The 16,457-nt window shown below is 50.0% G+C and overlaps 2 protein-coding genes across 5 annotated transcripts; both read left to right on the plus strand.

Annotated features, from left to right (window-relative positions):
• Positions 1-4,552: 4,552 nt before the first annotated feature.
• On the plus strand, positions 4,553-11,087 carry LOC146337701 (zinc finger protein 629-like). 3 transcript variants are annotated; one of them, XM_084815161.1, is made up of 5 exons: positions 4,553-4,622; positions 5,036-5,141; positions 5,232-5,311; positions 6,206-6,304; positions 6,938-11,087. In XM_084815161.1, the coding sequence occupies exons 3-5, from the start codon at positions 5,296-5,298 to the stop codon at positions 7,501-7,503; spliced, it is 681 nt and encodes a 226-aa protein (XP_084671287.1). In that variant the 5' UTR covers positions 4,553-4,622; positions 5,036-5,141; positions 5,232-5,295; the 3' UTR covers positions 7,504-11,087. The 3 variants fall into 3 exon arrangements, with proteins under 3 accessions (XP_084671287.1, XP_084671286.1, XP_084671288.1); XM_084815160.1 differs by lacking the exon at positions 5,232-5,311; XM_084815162.1 differs by lacking the exons at positions 5,036-5,141; positions 5,232-5,311.
• Positions 7,102-15,791, plus strand: ZNF576 (zinc finger protein 576). 2 transcript variants are annotated; one of them, XM_084815164.1, is made up of 3 exons: positions 7,102-7,180; positions 12,244-12,460; positions 13,752-15,791. In XM_084815164.1, exons 2-3 carry the CDS (start codon positions 12,250-12,252, stop codon positions 14,258-14,260), a joined length of 720 nt encoding a protein of 239 aa, XP_084671290.1. In that variant the 5' UTR covers positions 7,102-7,180; positions 12,244-12,249; the 3' UTR covers positions 14,261-15,791. The 2 variants fall into 2 exon arrangements, with proteins under 2 accessions (XP_084671290.1, XP_084671289.1); XM_084815163.1 differs by lacking the exon at positions 7,102-7,180 and adding an exon at positions 11,184-11,269.
• Positions 15,792-16,457: the final 666 nt, after the last annotated feature.

Genomic DNA, 16,457 nt, shown 5'->3' on the forward strand with positions numbered 1-16,457 from the left:
TTCTATATTGTGAATAGGTGTGAGAAGTTTGGATTGAAGTGTGTGTGTGTGCGCGCGCGCATATGTCTGTATATACATACATACATCTCTCTCTGTGTGTGTATGCATATACCTTTTATGTACAAGACCACTGAAGAAGACTTAAGGTCAAAACACATTTAGTTATTTCTGGTACTGAATGATATTATTGCACAACTTCTGTTGCTTAATGACTGTATGTATGTAGCCTGTATAGATAAAGCAACATTATCAGACTCTTTGGATATTATTTATTTTCCCCAGTTTGCTTATCCCAACTGATTTATTGCTTGCTGCCAGGAGGGGGAAGCTACAGAGAAGTTCAAGTGGAATTTTGGCTGGATGGGTGTATACTAGTGTGTGTCTGGGTCTGTGAGAATGTCCTTGAGCCCAGTTTTGCCTCTGACTTTTGCAGGGATGTGGCTCCCGAGAGCTCGCGCAGGGGGAATGTCACCCTTGGGCTCCAAAAGGTTGCCCCTTCCTGCCCTTGAGAATTGCATCATGTGCTGGAATTCTCCCCTTCCAAAAATAAGCTGCTTCCAAAAATACTGGAGCCCTTTCAGCAGTGGAGGCTGGTGGCTCCGATGTCAGTGGGGCGGTGAATCCGCTCCTGGTTTCAGTTGGAACCAGTCAGAACTCTAAAGGAGCTCTCCAAGGTGCGATCCAGCGTCCTTTCATGGTCTGGGTCAGCCATGCTGTGGAAAGCCGCTGGCTGAGGTGCATCAGATACACTCGCTTAGGCGACTAGAAATCATGGAACATCTGCACTCTCTTACGTTTCTTTCCTGTTCAAATACTGTTTATATTCAGGACAAATGAGAAAGTGCCGGAAACATATTAAACATAAAACATTGTTTGGCATATGTCAAGCAAGGGGGTGCTACCCTTCTTAGATGGGGAACAGGCCCTAGTCCATCATGGGTGCCTGGTTCTAGCAGCCGGCTGCCACTGTGTGTGATCCTACAAAACCTCCTTTCTCTCTCCCCCGCCTGCCCTTCGGCAGCTGAATTTCTTTTTGCTGTTGATGTGAACTGCTGCCTGAACCCTGACTGCTTAAGTGTCTGAGATGCTGCAGCCCAAGCGGAAAGCTCTCAGAGGCGGATCAAATTCCATGCCTCCGCTTGCTTATGCAGAAAAAATAAAAAATAAAATAAAAATAAAACTGACTTCATTCAGTAGCAATCAGGTGCCCCATGTGACCCCCAAGAAGATGACATCATCCTCATTCTAACGCTCCCTCCCTTTGGGTTCTTTTAAAGGGACAGTGGGAAATTGTGCGTTCATGATGTCTTGACTGAGACCGAGACTTGGGTAATGAAACCTTGCAGTGCGGTTCTATTATACATATCTACTCAGGTGTAAAACACATTGAGTTCAGAGAGGCTTACTCCCAGGTAAGTGGGTACAGGATTGCAGCCTTACCAGAATTAATATGATGAGTTCTAGTTCACTTACTGATCAGCTGATTAAATCTGCACAAACGTGTATATAACGCAATAAGGAAAAAAGAAAGCATATTTTCTTCGCTTTTTGCAAGCCTCATCTCAGAGGAAATGAGGGAAAAACTCTTCTAAGATGGCATTTCCCATCTGCAGATTTTATAAGGACTTGTATTAAAAATTATTTAAAATTTGCTACTCGAAGGGGGGTGAGGGCAGCACCGTTTCAGTTCAGCCATCCCCAACCTGGGGCCCTCCTGAAGGGAGTTGTATGTGGACTACAAGCCTCTTTACCTCCAGCCTGCTTGGTTGCCATGCTGGCTGGGGATGATGGGAGCTGTGCTCTTGCCTCCTTCCTGGCTCAGGAGGTCAGGGCCTGGGCTACACTTGAAGTGGGAACATGGACATGAAGTAAGACGTTTCAGGAGAATTTGGCTTGCAGCTATTGAAAACTGGATTCGCTGGAACTTGATCTGGGCCGGAGATATAATTTTTGCATCATCACCATTATTAATAATAATGTCCTTACAAAAGGGATGGGCAACCTGTAACCCTCCAGAAGTTGTTGGACTGCAATTCTCATCATCCCTCACCATTGGCTATGCTGGCTAGGGCTGATGGAAGTTGCAGTCCAAAAACATTCACGTTCCTCACCCCTGCCTTACAACTGTTCTGCAGCTTTTCACATCACCATGCAACCAACTAGTGTAATCTGGTCCAGTGGTCCTGTGCACATCTATCCTCTCTGGTTCAAAAGACCAGGGCCTGAGCCTCAGCATCCATTTCATGTGCAGATGGACCTGGTGTGCCACAAACTCCTTCTTGTCTGTGCCACCAGTTGGCCTTATATGCCGTAGACCAGCCTTCCCCAACCTGGTACCCTCCAGATGCATTGGACTACAACTCCTATAATCCCCCAGCCAGCACCAGGTTGGGGAATACTGCCACAGACAGAGGGAATGGGGGTAAGATAGCAGTGAAGGAACATCCTTCTCCTAGGACTTGATCTGCACCACACCTCACCCTCTGGGATGTGAATACAGGCTCCTGGTTTCCTTAATTAAAATAGATTTGTTAATGTATGAAATTAAGGGTACAATTCTGTGCATGTTTAGGCAGAAAAAAATCTTACAACTTTTTGGACTTTTTTCTGTCTAAACATACATAGAATTACACCCTGAGGCGACGTCCCTTCCTTCAGCTCTGCAGATTCCAGTCTAGGCTGCTCTTCCGGAAAGAGAAGCCATCTCCACGGCTTCCCCTTCCTTGGTATCGGTCTCCATCCCGCGAAGATCACCATAGCCACATTCCAGTTTGGTTCCAGTGTGTTCTTGTGGGGTGATGATGGAAGGAGCGGACAGGTCCTATTTAAGAGAAAAGCCCCAGCTGCAACCCCACTATCTGCCTCCAGTGGCAATCCCAAGAATGCCCACCAGTGGCACACAGGCTTGCAGCAAAAATCCCCTCCTATGCCACACAAATGAGCCTCTTTGCCAGGGCGAGAGGCTTCTTCTTCTCTTCTCACGCGGTCAGATTAATACTGGAGCTCCCTCTAATGGCTACCGACCTGGCCATTTTCTGTCTGTCGCACTGTGTCCAGCTGTGGCCGCTACTGGCCCGGCCGATCCTCCGTGAAGCCCAGCCCGCCCGGGAACGCCTCTCGTGCGTGAGGCAACCCATCACAAACCGCTTTGGCAGCTTTCCCCAACCTGGCGCCCTCCAGATGTTTTGGGCGACGAAGCCCAGCGTTCCTGACCATTGGCCACGGCAGCTGTGGCTGATGGCAGCCGAAGTCCAAAACATCTGGAGGGGGCCAGGTTGGGGAAGGCTGCTCTAGACACTGCCGGAGCGTCACGCCTGTTCCCAGAGGGCTCCCGTGCTTTTTAACGGCCATGTGGCCGGGAGGGGGTCGGCCTGCGAGGGTCCGGCGGTCCCTGCCCCGCTGCGACGGGGGGGAAGCGAGCGCACCTGTTCTGCCGGCCCGGCTGGTGCAGCAAGAGCCTCGGGGCCGAGGGCTGCCAGGCGCCCTAGCAGCAGCCCGTTCGTTCGCCCCACCGTGGCACCAGCTCTCATCACGGTCCTGCCCGAGTCTCGCAGCGCGCGCACCCTCCGCGCTCCTGCTCACGGGAGCGGCCCGTCGCCGCCCTCGGGCGGACGCCGACCGGGGCGGGCCTGGGGCTGGCGTCGTGGGCAGCTGCTGAGGCCCCAGCCCTGTGGGAGGCCGCTGCAGGAGCGGGGCTCACGCCCCGTCCTCTCTGATGCACCGCGAGGGCAGGGCCGTCGGGCCCAATCCTCCGCACCAGCCGCCCCCGACCTGGCGCCCCCCCAGATGTGTCGACCGCAACACACCTGGACGACACCCGGTCGGGGAAGGCCGCTGCACACTACGCAAGCCCTACTCTGAGTAGACCCATTGGAACGAATGGGGCTTAAGTTAGTCATGACTAACTTTAAGTTCCGTTCATTGCAACAGGTCTGCTCTAAGTAGGGGTTACGTTGGATTGTCCTCGGAGACCGCACTTGCTTCCCCGTCGCGGGGAAGAGGATGGGGCTGCCGGGGGAGGGAGGGGGGGGCGCGGAAGGACCGAGTCCCTCCACCGCACGTTGCCGAAGTTTGCATTTCTCTTCTATTATACGATCTATTCAATTGCTGACCCTGGAGGACGTTATTACTCCTCCTGGCGGGGGGGGGGGGAGAAAGCTAAGGCTCCAGTCCTATACCCGCTTACTTAGGAGTAAATCCCACTGAGGTTAATGAGACTTACTTCCAAGTAAAGACGTTTAGGAGTGCGCTGTAACACTACCAGGCTCCCTCTTACTTCACCTCCTCTCCCCGCCCCATCATCAAATGGTTTATTCCTAGGCGCACGCGCAGAAGCATCTCCAGGCGTCGCCGCTAACTTTTGTGAGCACGCGCAGACCGACTCAAAGCGTCGGCCAGGCCAGTCCGCCGGAGGGCATGCGCACATCTTCCGTCTGGAGCCGTTGGTAGCCTGCCCATGCGCAGAGCGGAGTACAAGTTCGGTCTCTTCGCTTTAGGGCGCACGCGCAGGGAATGAGCGCTAGCGAGAGGGCCCGGCCCACTTTTTTTGTTTGCGCTTGCGCAGCTAGGGGTCCTGTGGCCAGAGGGGACCGGGCTGCCCCTCCCCAAATCCGGAGGAACCGGTGAGTGCTAGGGTGTGCAAAGCATGATGGGAAAGGGGCAGATTTTTCTAGCTTGCCCTCCCCTTGGCCCGAATGCCCCTTCCAGGCGCAATGCATTATGGGATTGTGGGGCCCCCTGCGGTTCATAGAGTTGCAGAGCATTATGGGGTCGAACTCTCTCTGGCCCAGGCTGGCGCAGTGCATTGTGGGCGGCTGGCTGGCTGGCTGGCTGGCATCCACAATTGCCCCTGAGCATTTAGGGAGTGGGCCATGTAGGGGCAGCCCTAGTGCACTGTGGGGCTGAGTCTCTCCTTTGCCCTTGTTCGATATCCCTGGCACTTTCTCTCCCTCCTGGCCACCCATGGATTTTGTGGCTCGGGGGAACCGGCAGTGCATTGGGCAAAACCTTTTGGCTGGTTCTGCTCCTCTTGCAGGTTGGGCTGCTGGCCTTAAGGGGTGTGATGTCTGAAGTACCCAAGCATGTGGAAGCTGGGAGCACTGAGGACATTGGCTTTGAGGAGGAGGATGGGACTTCGACCGGTGAGCAAAGTGTAGTGAGCAGAGAGGGAGGCCGGGCACGTTGAGCGTGGGGGTGGGGGATGCTTGAGTTCCCCTTCCTCCCACCAACAGGCCTGCGTGGTCAGAGCAGAGTCATCACAAAGAGCTGTCCCGATCTGACCTGATTTGTGCTTAGATGGGAGACTTGCAAGGTAAGCCTGTGCGGATGCTAGAGGAGCTGGGTGGTAATGCAGTGCGTTCAGGGAGAACCATTGGTCTGCCTTGTAGGGTTGTTGTGGTGACAGTAATGAGCGCAGTGTGAGAACTGGATAACGGTGTCCTCTCTAGCTATGGTTTTGTGTCACTGTTATCTTTTCCGACTGCAACTGTCCCGCCAGGGTTGGGATTTTACAAGAAAGGGTACAGATGGCTTGACATGTGACTCCCCATGCTGGTGCGGTCCAGATGTGTCAGACCACAACTGCCATTATTCCCAACTAACGTGGCAGTTGGAGAGCCCCAGGTTGGAAGAGGCTGCTCCAGAGCATTAGGAAAACATTTATCTCTACCTCTTTAACTATTATATTGCTGAGTACTAAGCAGTGGTTTGTTTTGATAGTGTATTTGACTCCTCCCCTTTTAGGGTTGGTCTTGGATTGGCTCCTGCACATTGTGTAGTTCTCCTGTGTGGCTTCTGAATAGATCCTCCCACATTTCCCATCTGTAGACCTAAAAAATGAAATAGAGTGACACACCACTCTTCCTTGAAATTCCAGTTCCCAACTGAAAAGTTCCATTTGTGGAGCAGGAATAGGAACGAGAGAGGCGATCTCCCTCCTTATCTCAATGTGCTCTGCTCTGTATTCCTGCTATCGGTACTGCTCATATATGGCAGTGTTCAGTTTGTGATCAGCCAACAGCTTTGGGAACTGTGTTGACATATGATCTCCTTGGTCCAACATGAGGCCTTTTTGTTTTAGTTAAGTATTTGTCACCTTTTCTCCATGGAATTTAGGATGAAGTAAACTCTCCCCCCCTCACACACCTTAATTTTTCAACTATCCTACAACGTGCGTTCTGCTTGTCATGGGCTGTGCTTCTTCCAGATCTCTCCACCATGCAAGAAGAGGAGGATGAATCTGAAGCAACCTCGGTATCTTCTGGAGACAGCAGCCCCACAACCCCAGCTGCCAATGGCTACCCAGGTATGGAGACTCAAAAGGGTCAAATTGTAGGCAGGACTGCCTAATGCTATGTAGCAAAAGTGGATGGCATCTAGAACTCTTTGATAGAGGAGAATTAAGCTGGGCCTTAATGTGAGTGTGGGTTCAGACGCTAGTTTGTACTGCCAGGAATTTTGCAACCTGTAAAGTAGTAGTAAGAGAATACCTCTGAACATATTAAGAGTGCATTTCCAACACCACTAAGGACACAATCCTATGCATATTTAGACAGAAAAAGGCATGGCTGGCTGGGGAATGCTGCGAGTTGTAGGGTTTTCTTTTGTCTAAATATGCATAGGATGGTGCCCTAAATAACTAGTCTCTGCTGTCCGCACACAATTGAGATGAATTGTCAGAGCTTCTTGATTGGAAGGGTGACTTTCAGTCTGGCTTTGAGTTCCAGAACACCCCCAGCCCTGCAATTTGTTTTTCCCCTTGCGTGCTGCTTGCAGGATTTGCATATGGTGGTGTACTTAAATTGCAGAATGCCAAGGGGCTGGCAAACAGGGGCAGCTTTTCCCACACCATTGCTGGAGCTCTGAACTGCAGAGGTGGGCGAGCCACGTGAGGCTGTGCGCACACCTCACTGTGTTTTCTTTCTGGTTGTTTCACTAGGCCCTCGAAGCAAGGAGCCGCAGGCAGCTGCTGGGGAGCTGCTAGACGACGGTGGAGAGGCTGGGCAGGATCGGCTGAGCTCTTCACAGGCTCCCAGCCCTGAGTGGCACGAATGCCCTGAATGTGGGCGTGGTTTTGGCACTTCGCGGGCTCTGAAGGTGCACCGTAGCTACCACGTGGGGCGCAAGCGGCCGCACAGCGGTTCCTCTTCATCCAAGCCACCGCCACCTCTGATCTTGCCTGGTAACTCTGAGAGCCAGGAAGGGCGGATAGCCCCAACTTCTGGCCGGGGCAGAGCTTTCCACTACATATGCGCCGAGTGTGGCCTGGGCTTTGCCTCTCCTGCCACGCTGGAGGGCCATCGCTGTGAACATGGCTGGCGCCGGAGCCCCCCAGCCCCTCCCCGTAACAAGCCTTCCCCCTCCCCTGCCCCCAGGGAGGCCAATGGGGATCAGGACACAGATGGGGCCGATGGACCATACCATTGCACCGAGTGCCCAGGAGAGTTTGGCTTGGTGTCGGAACTTCATGAGCACTACATGCTCCACGCTCGCGGAGAGCTGTAGATCATTCTCTGTCCCTCCCTCCCCCCTTTTCCCTCCCCAATGTAATAAGTGGCGCCTGCCAAGGGATCTGTTTGGCCTGGACTCTGAGAAGTGGAACCTCCTTTCTTTTTTAGTTCCTTGTTTTAGTTCCTTTCTATATTTCTAAAATGAACTTAGCTTGGAGCTGGGGGGAGGCACAACTGCTCAGAGCAATCCCTTCCGTGTGTCCTGCCTCCCCAGAGTGGGTGCAGCATCTGTGGAAGTCCCCTTGCCTGCCTGCAGGGTGTGGGGAAAGGTGCTGCCTTCCCCCTGCACCTGAGGGAAAGATGCTCTGGATCTAGCACCTGTGGGTCCTTGGCAATTATTCCCCAAAGGAAGCCCATGTAAAGGTGCTTCTGCAGTGGAAGTACTAGCAGTATTGGGCTTGTAGCTCATTTTCACTGATTTTGCCAGAGGAGACTTATTCCAGGCCTGTCCTGAGGTTGTGGGAGGAAGAAGGGATGGATTGGAACTGCTTGTCCTGTGTGCTGGGTCCTGCATCCCAACGCCCACCCTCTTACTGTTAGACAGTTCCCTCTCCAATGGGGTGCCCATTGTCATCACGTCTGGCACTTGGGGTAGTCCATGCTGAACCGAAGCTGTATTCTGTTTGTCTCTCTGTGTGTGCGTGTGCGCGTGCGTGCGTGTGTGTGTTTGGCTTTTAAGAGAGCGGCTTCTAGAGATGGCATTCAATCAGCATAAATCATGAATATTAACAATCTCTCTTCACAGTAGCTGGGAGATCTGGTTTAATAAAAGTGATTCTGTATGTGTGACTTCTTATTGTGCCCATCTCTGTATTCATGAATGGGGGAAATTTGATGGTGCCTGATTAGCTGTAAAGATCTAGAGGGGTCTCTTTTGAAAAGACTCATCTGATTTTGAAGAAAATATTTTCTCTGCAAATACAGCAGCTTTCTCTTCTCAGCGCTATGCCTAGCATCACAAATTCTTCTAATGACACAGGATCCGGGGGTGTCCTTGTGGAACTTATGATATCATACAGTCTTCACAGCAATGTCACCAAGTGTGCTGATCTCATGACTCTCTCTTTCAAGTGATGTCACAGCCACTTCCTATAGAGCTAAGAGACATACAGTCTTCACTTCCTATTCCTGTCTGAAGACTGCTGTTTTGAGTTGCAAAACCATGAGCTAAGGCAGGAGAGAGCAACTTGGGAGCTGTAGGCCAAAACATCTGGAGGGTCACAAGTTGCCTATGCCTGAGACAGGGCAGTTGCTTTAGCCTTCATCTCTCTCCTATAAGTCTGATCTGTCTGGCATGATTTGCCACTGAAATGGTGTTGGAAATCAGATGTGCCAGTTCTGTATTTAGACTATGATACCTCATTTGTTCCTTTGTTTTGTAGCGTATACAAAGATGGGAGGGGGCATAGCTCAGTGTGACAGAACACATGCTTTGCAGGCAGAAGGTCCCAGGTTTGATTCCCGGCTTCTCCGGGTGGGGTGAGGAAAGAATCCTTCCTGAAACCCCAGACTGCCAGTCAGTGTTGACAATATTGGGCTAGAAGGCAGCTTCCTATGTTTCTAAAGATCTCTAGTATAACTTGGGAGCTACAGTGCCATCATGCACCTGATGGTTTAGCTCTGATGGGAAAGCCGACATGTTTGTGTCAAAGTAGCCATCCTAGCATGCACATAGCACATTAAATAGCATTGTATATTTGCAAATTAGCTCTGCCTTCTTGGTAGCTTGCAGGTAGCTCTTAATTTAGCTTGTACTGTATCTTTAAGTGCTCAAAAAGCACCGTGAGTGCTGGGCAAACTTTTCCTTCTGGTTGGACTTTCTTAATGCTAAGTCCTCTGTATATTTCCGGGTGAGTAAAACCCCCACAGTGCTCAAGGGATCTCACAAATAAGTTCGCATAGGAGTACAGCCTACATTCTTCTCAGTACAATCCTATGTACATCTACTCCCGGGTAACTGTGCGTAGAATTGCTGCCTAAATCCATTTACTCTAGAACAATAACAGTAAGGCTGTTTCAAGAGTTCAGTGTGGATTTGTTACTCCAAAACTTTTCAAAGGGTACTCTGATTTTAACATGCCTCTGCCAGTACAGCCTCATGTCCTACCTAGACAGCAGTTTCATTATTTAAAGTGGCCGTGGCAAACAAAATAACTTTGCCTATTTATACTCCTACAATATTACTTTCATGCTTGCTTGTTGCTGTTTGCTGCCTAATTTTTTTCAGACTACTTTAAAAATACTTAGACACCAGTTTTAAGTTAAGTATTTTTTTAATCACACAGTGCTGCCTTCACCAAAAAGCGCCACCCATCATAAGTTGCCTATTGGGGAAGCGACTGCTTTAAATATTTATAATCTATATAATTTATGAATGGGTGAGAACCCTAGTTCTGATTTTTCACAGGCCTCTCTCCATTCTCTCCCCTCCCACTTTGAACCAAGCAGACGGAGGATTGGGGCCTGGTTCTGACAGAGGTGCCCTGCCATGTATATTGATTAGCTCTCCATTATTCTTGTTGTTGTTGTTGTTCAGTCGTGTCCGACTCTTCGTGACCCCATGGACCATAGCACTCCAGGCCTTCCTGTCCTGCGCTCTCTCCCGGAGTGTGCTCAAGTTCATATTCATTGCATCGGTGATGCTATCTAGCCATCTCATCCTCTGCCGTCCCCTTCTCCTTTTGCCTTCAGTCTTTCCCAGCATCAGGGTCTTTTCCAGGGAGTTTTCTCTTCGCATTAGGTGGCCAAAATATTGGAGCTTCAGCTTCAGTATCTGTCCTTCCAATGAGCACTCAGGGTTGATTTCCTTTAGGATGGACTGATTGGACCTCCTTGCAGTCCAGGGGACTCGTAAGAGTCTTCTCCAACACCACAGTTCGAAAGCATCGATTCTTCGGCGCTCAGCCTTCCTTACAGTCCAGCTCTCACAGCCATACGTTGCTACTGGGAAAACCATAGCTTTGATTATACGGACCTTTGTCGGCAAGGTGATGTCTCTGCTTCTTACTATGCTGTCTAGGTTTGCCATAGCTTTCCTCCCAAGGAGCAAGCGTCTGCCCGCCCCCAATAGTAGGGCCCCTGTGCCTTTTAACAGCTGGAACGGCAGGCAGAATTTCAACAGGTGAGGATTTCCCCACAGCGCCATCTCTTTGTCGAAAGCTTCCTTGGTTGAATTTCTTACCGTCACGCTGCCATTAAAAGCGCGGGAGCCTTGGCAGGGGGCAAACCGAATTGAGTAGGCTGGCCTCACTGTACGGGACAGCGCATGCGCCCGCCATGTAACCCTCCGCTGCGTTGCCGCGCGAAGAGCATGCGCACAACGCCTTTACAAAGCGTCGGGAGTCTATGGTTGAATCTATAGTCTGGGCCGACCCGAGGCGCGCCCTTAGAGATAAAAATTTAAACGTGCGCCGTAGAGGACTCTGTGGCGGAAGACCCAACGTCTCCTTCGTGCGCATGCGCCGACTCTCTGCATCGGGGCGGCCTTAACGGTGCCTGAAAAACATTCCAGGCTTTTGCGGCGCAGGCTCTAGCGAGAGCGAGCGGAAAGCTTTCGCGGCCCTCTGATCATTTCTCTCCCTCTGCTACAAATAGACGGTGGGGACAGTGGCGACGTGACGGAAGTAGACGTGCGAATTTTATTCAGGCGGATGAAGGGATTCGCCCAACAGGAAACCGAGAGAGGGGACCTCGTTGGAGGAGGAAGGCCCCCGGAAACGGGGGGGGGAGGAAGGAAGTGGAAAAGAGAAACGTAGAGAGGGGTGAGGACTGAGGAGTGTGTAGTAGTAGTAGTAGTAAATTAATAATAATAATAATAATAATAATAATAATAATAATAATAATAATGGGGCGGGGGAGAGCGCGGTGGCCTCCAGGGCTGGTAAGGGAGCGTCTGTTTGGGCTGAGAGCCGGGAGTGTAGGTGACACAGGAGGGTCTGAGGAGAAAGTGAGCTGCTGCGGGATCCCTGAGAGGCGAATGTGAGGGGTTTGCGGCGGAGGGCGCGGGGGGCTGGGTTCTTTCTCCGCTGGCAGAAAGTGGGCTGGGTGGGGAACACTCTCAGTCGAGTGAACGTCGAGATGGGAGCGGGTCGAGGCACCGCTACAAGGCTTGGAGGCGTTTCCCCCTCCCGAGCAGGAAGGGCAAGGGGAGGGTCCGGGGGGATGCGCAGGGGAAAGCTCTCCTCAAGCAAGGGTCAGCGGGGAGGAAGTGTCTTCGTGGGAAGCTAAAGTGGTGGGGGCTGGGTGCGTGTGCGTGTGTAGAAAGCGCTTTTATTAGCTCCTGGTTACCGCCCTCCATCCAGAAGCCCTGCCAATTATTCCCCCAAACGATTAGTGCCTTGCCTGCCACTTGTTAGTCGTGGTACATTGATGGTCTAAAACTGAGCTCCCCAATCTGGTGCCCTCCGGATGTTTTGTACAACAACTCCCAGCGCTCCTGAGCGTTGGACATGCTGGCTGGGGCTGATGGGAATTGACATTCAGTGCATCTGGAATGCTCCAAGCTGGTCTTCAAAACAAAACCCAGCAACGTGACCTATGTGTTCCAGTTCATGAAATCTTCTTTGGTTGACCTGAGACAGGCAAATAGCGATTTTAAAAAGCTTCTAAACAGTAACTGACGCTGTGTTTGGTAGAAGTGGAGGCCATGATGAGAGGCTTATTAAAAGTAGCACATTGTACTTGTGGGGATGCTGAGATTGGAAGTTTTGTTCACTAGTTGGCTTCATTCTTGCAGGAAGCAATGGCTGAGGCTTCTACAGTTAGCAAGTCACCGTTGGCTGAACAGCTTCTTAAAAAAGTGCCGGACTGCAATGGGCTAGATGCTTCGCTGCCCCAGGAGCATCTACCAACCTGTAAAACGGAACCTAACTATGTAAAGGAACAGAGTCCTACACCGGTCTGTCCAAGCACACATAGCAAGGGCAAAGAATCCCCTAGCAACAATGCAATCTGTGAGTGCTATGATTTGGTTCTTGATTTTAGAAGATTTCCTACAGTTTGTAGTGCCTTGTTAGTTATAATTTTTTTAAAGTAGCATTAGCGGTCATAACCTTCTTTCCTTTTATATATTTCTCTGCCAGCATTCTGAAATGTGAACAAGGATGACTATATAGCTTCCTGAGGCACATGTTTTCTGCATAGCTGCATTTGTACCGCAGGGAGCCAGTTCTAGCTCCATACATGCAACCCAGTGTATTGCTCAAGTCCCTGAATGTCCTAGCTTTTCATTTTTAAATGAGGGGAAACTTATAGCTCTCATGGCCTTAAAGGCCAGCCATGTAGAAGCCAGCTACACAATTTGATGCTCACTTAAAGGTGAGTAACTATTGCCTCTTGGTGAGCAATACCTGGTCATGCTGTTGTCTCCTGCCTATGCCACTCTTACCCTGATAATCTGCTTGCGGTGTCTTTCTTCTAATCAGTTCCTCTGTCTCCCCTCACCTTACCTGTTGGAGAGGGAGTATGCATCCTGTTTGGGCTACTGCCTCTTTACATTGTCTCCTAATAGAAGCTGGGGCAAGGGGAGAGAGCAGCAGGGACAGATGGCGGAGGGTGCAGGTATACTTGCTTAATATTTGTGTGCAACAGGGGTGGGCAGACCTCAGGTGTGTCCAGTCTACTTTGTATTTTATAAAACCTCAAAATCCACCCAACTAGAACCAAGTTCAAAAGACGCAGAATTAAAGAACAGGGTGCCTCTGAGCACATTCTGTGTACAGGAATTTGTTTTCAGTACCAGAACTGAACTCGCAGCCCTTTCACTCATGGTTACCCCAAGTGTTATTTGTTTTCAGCAACCTAATTTAGGTGGGAAAAGTCATTTTTCGTTTCTATGAAACAATTGGCAGTCAGAAACCCTTGCTAGTCTACTGCAAATCACCCAGAGATTTACCAGTAGATCCTAATCTACCTTCTGCCCATCCCTGGTGTACAACACTGACTTAATGCTGCATTGCTTGTGTTGTGTGAAAGTTGCTAGGCTGGAGTATATCTAAATGGAATTCACTGGCCAGGAAGGTGAACATTTTCACATTCTTCTGTCCATCCTTTTCTCTACAGGGACATTCTGTAGAGCTGATTGTTTAATGTTTTATTGTTTTTGTAACATTGTTTGGTTTTTATTATTTTTGTATATTGCCCTGGTATTTGTAGATGTAGGGAAGCATCAGAATATTCTAAATAAATAAATAAATTGTTGGTTCTGTCAACCCCTTGATTCTCGCGGTCTCTTCCTTCCTCCAGACAGCTTGGGTGCCAATCAGTGTTTTCACTGCCTGATTACATTCCCTGATGAGAAATTTAAGGAGCGGCACATGAAACGGGAGCACCCGGAGGACTTTGTTCAGGCCAACCTGCGTGATGCCCTTTTTGTGTGCTTTATTTGCAACAAGGCCTTTCAGGGTTCTCGTGCACTCATCTGCCATCAACGGGGCCATGCGTCGGCTCCACCCTCTGACTGCTTGCACCCTACCTTTGACTGCTCTGACTGCGGCCGCCGCTTTAGCCAGTTAGCCAACTATCAGCGTCACCGCCTGGGCCATGCTGCCGGCCACAGCTTGCCTCACCAGTGCCCAGACTGCGGCAAGAGCTTCCGACAGCTTTCAAACCTACGTCGGCACCAGGCTTTCCATCAGCAGACCCAGGAGTTGCTGCCCTCCCGCCCCTATTCCTGCATGGAGTGCGGGGAGAGCTTTAACCAGGAGGCGGGGCTGCATGAACACTACATCCGCCATGCCCGTGGGGAGCTCTAGCAAGAGCTGTAGCAGCATGCCTCAGCTCCCTGGAGCCAGGCGGAGGCAGGAAGATGATGAGCATTACTGTGCAAGGTGCAAAGCCCGAAGGAGGCAAGGAATGTGATTGAAGGGCCCTTTCTGGCTGGGAAATGGAGGGGAAGGGCCTCTGTTTCCAGGAAGTGCTTTGCTCCAGTCAGGAAGAATGGCTGGTTTGGGAGAGTATGCAAAGAAGCATCTTCCTGACAGGAAGTGCTGCCTCCATAGTGTGAGGATTGGAGAATGGGATGGGAACTTCCCCCTTTTAGCAGACACTGACTTCCATTGAGTTCCCTGCCAGATTTGTTGCTGGCCAAGGAAGCCCCATCAGCTTCTTTATGGTATTTTTTTTTCCTTTGCCTTCTGGGATGCTCAGCTCTGATGAGGTCGCACATTCCCCCCCCCCCCCCGCCTTGAATGTCTGTGTAGCCTACAGGGAACCTGCTCACCTCTTGCAGAAGGTGAAGAAAGTGCCTGAGGGCACAGAGGAAGCCAACTCAGGGCTGCATATAGTTCTTGTGTGTTGATTGCAACCCTTCCTCTCCCCCCATACGCACACATAACAGAATTTTATAGGGGGAGTAGAATTTAACTTAAGAAATTCTCAGCTTTTGTTTTGAGAAGGAAAACCACTTTAGCTTTACATCTGTACAGAGAAGCTTGAAATCATGATGTGGGCAGTGTACTGCTTAGTGTTGTTTCAGGAGCGAGAAGGTGGTGAAACACTGGCCAGGTGCGGAGTGTTTTGCTTAGCTCTTTGCCCCTCCCCACAGCTAACTGCAATGTAATGAATTTTGTGAGAGAAAGGGCTGCACACTTGCATAGCTTGAATACAATATTCTAGCAGCAGAATCCTGAATCTCTTAGTATTTAGGATACTGCTGCAGAACTATGATTTATAGGGTTTTAAAAAAACATGCGGCTATACACAGCCTTGGTCTAGGACAGGGGTTATGAATTGGGCCCTTCAACTGTGAGTATCCCTGATCTTGAATCCTGTATTCAAGTCAGAGTGTGGCTGATATATCTGTAGCCTCCCAGTGTAGATTCCTTCCCACAGCTATGTGAACAAAGCAAGAAGCATCTCCTGGGGGCTATTTAGACATTACCATTTATCTATTTCGCCTCCTTGTCTGTGGGAGAAATGTAAATCTTGAAATTATAACTCCGCTCAGCCCGAGATTAGGGGTCTTACTCCTGCTGCTTAATTCCCCCAGGTAGCTTACTCTTAATTTCTCTCACATCTAGGGCAGAGTCTTCCAGCATTATTTAGCTCAAGGTTCTTACTGCCACTGACTAAGCCTTAGGAGAAGCATTTCAACCTTTCAGAATGGGGGAAAAATTATATAAAACCATCAAATGATCAGCAGTCAAGGGTGGAACCAGGACATATCTGTCTGGGGAATCCTAGTGGGCTGGATTTAGGCCCCAGGCCTGAGGCGCTTCACCCCGATATAGCCCCTGTGGCCCTGCAGGTTTTAAAATAAACCTGAAATCAACGTGCAAAAGAAAATGGGGTGGCAAAATTATTTCTTGAACATAGGTTCATTTGCTGCCTGAGCATTACTAAATCTCTCATCAACACTGTGAGGGGATGGAAACTGGCAGCCCCAGCGAGCTGCATTGATTAATAAGTTGGAATTTAAACTGGAGTTTTACACATCCAAACCTAAGACTAGCAAATGGATCTGCCTTATACTGAGCCAGTCCATTGGTCTGCTTGGCCCAGTACTGTCTTCTGCAGCTGGCAACAGTTCTCTGGATTCTCAGGTGGAGACTATTCTTAGAAGTGAGATCCTTTTTAACTGGTAATGCTGTGGATTGAACTAGAGATCTTCTGCATGTAAAGCAGGGCTGGGTGACTTGACGGATCCAGATGGATTGGCCAACAACTCTCATGATCCTTCCCTGTTGGCTATGCTAGCTAGTGCTGATGGGATTTGCAGACCAAAACATCTGGAAGGCCACAAGTTGCCCACCCCGATGTAAAGCATGTGTTGTACAACTATGACTCCCCCCAACACACATGCACTCTCCTGTACCTTACTGGATCATGTTTTCTAGTCTTTGATTGGTTCCTGGTCCCTCTCTTATTTTATAGACAAGATCCTTTCCAGATTAGAAAGACTGTACATTTTTTTCCTGCTGTAAATAGACCTGCTTCAGTTTAAGGTGCTCT

This window comes from Heloderma suspectum, chromosome 10 (genome assembly GCF_057233095.1).
Source record: "Heloderma suspectum isolate Gila_16-S chromosome 10, 16-S_ref, whole genome shotgun sequence".
Taxonomy (NCBI): domain Eukaryota; kingdom Metazoa; phylum Chordata; class Lepidosauria; order Squamata; family Helodermatidae; genus Heloderma; species Heloderma suspectum.

Bases quoted from the DNA above. Each gene is read 5' to 3' on its own strand.
- LOC146337701 (XM_084815160.1), top strand. From the start codon at position 5,063: ATGTCTGAAGTACCCAAGCATGTGGAAGCTGGGAGCACTGAGGACATT. The intron at 5,142-6,205 runs GTGAGCAAAGTG...TGCTTCTTCCAG, and splicing joins GGAGGATGGGACTTCGACCG to ATCTCTCCACCATGCAAGAA. The intron at 6,305-6,937 runs GTATGGAGACTC...TTGTTTCACTAG, and splicing joins AGCTGCCAATGGCTACCCAG to GCCCTCGAAGCAAGGAGCCG.
- ZNF576 (XM_084815164.1), top strand. From the start codon at position 12,250: ATGGCTGAGGCTTCTACAGTTAGCAAGTCACCGTTGGCTGAACAGCTT. The intron at 12,461-13,751 runs GTGAGTGCTATG...TCCTTCCTCCAG, and splicing joins CCCTAGCAACAATGCAATCT to ACAGCTTGGGTGCCAATCAG.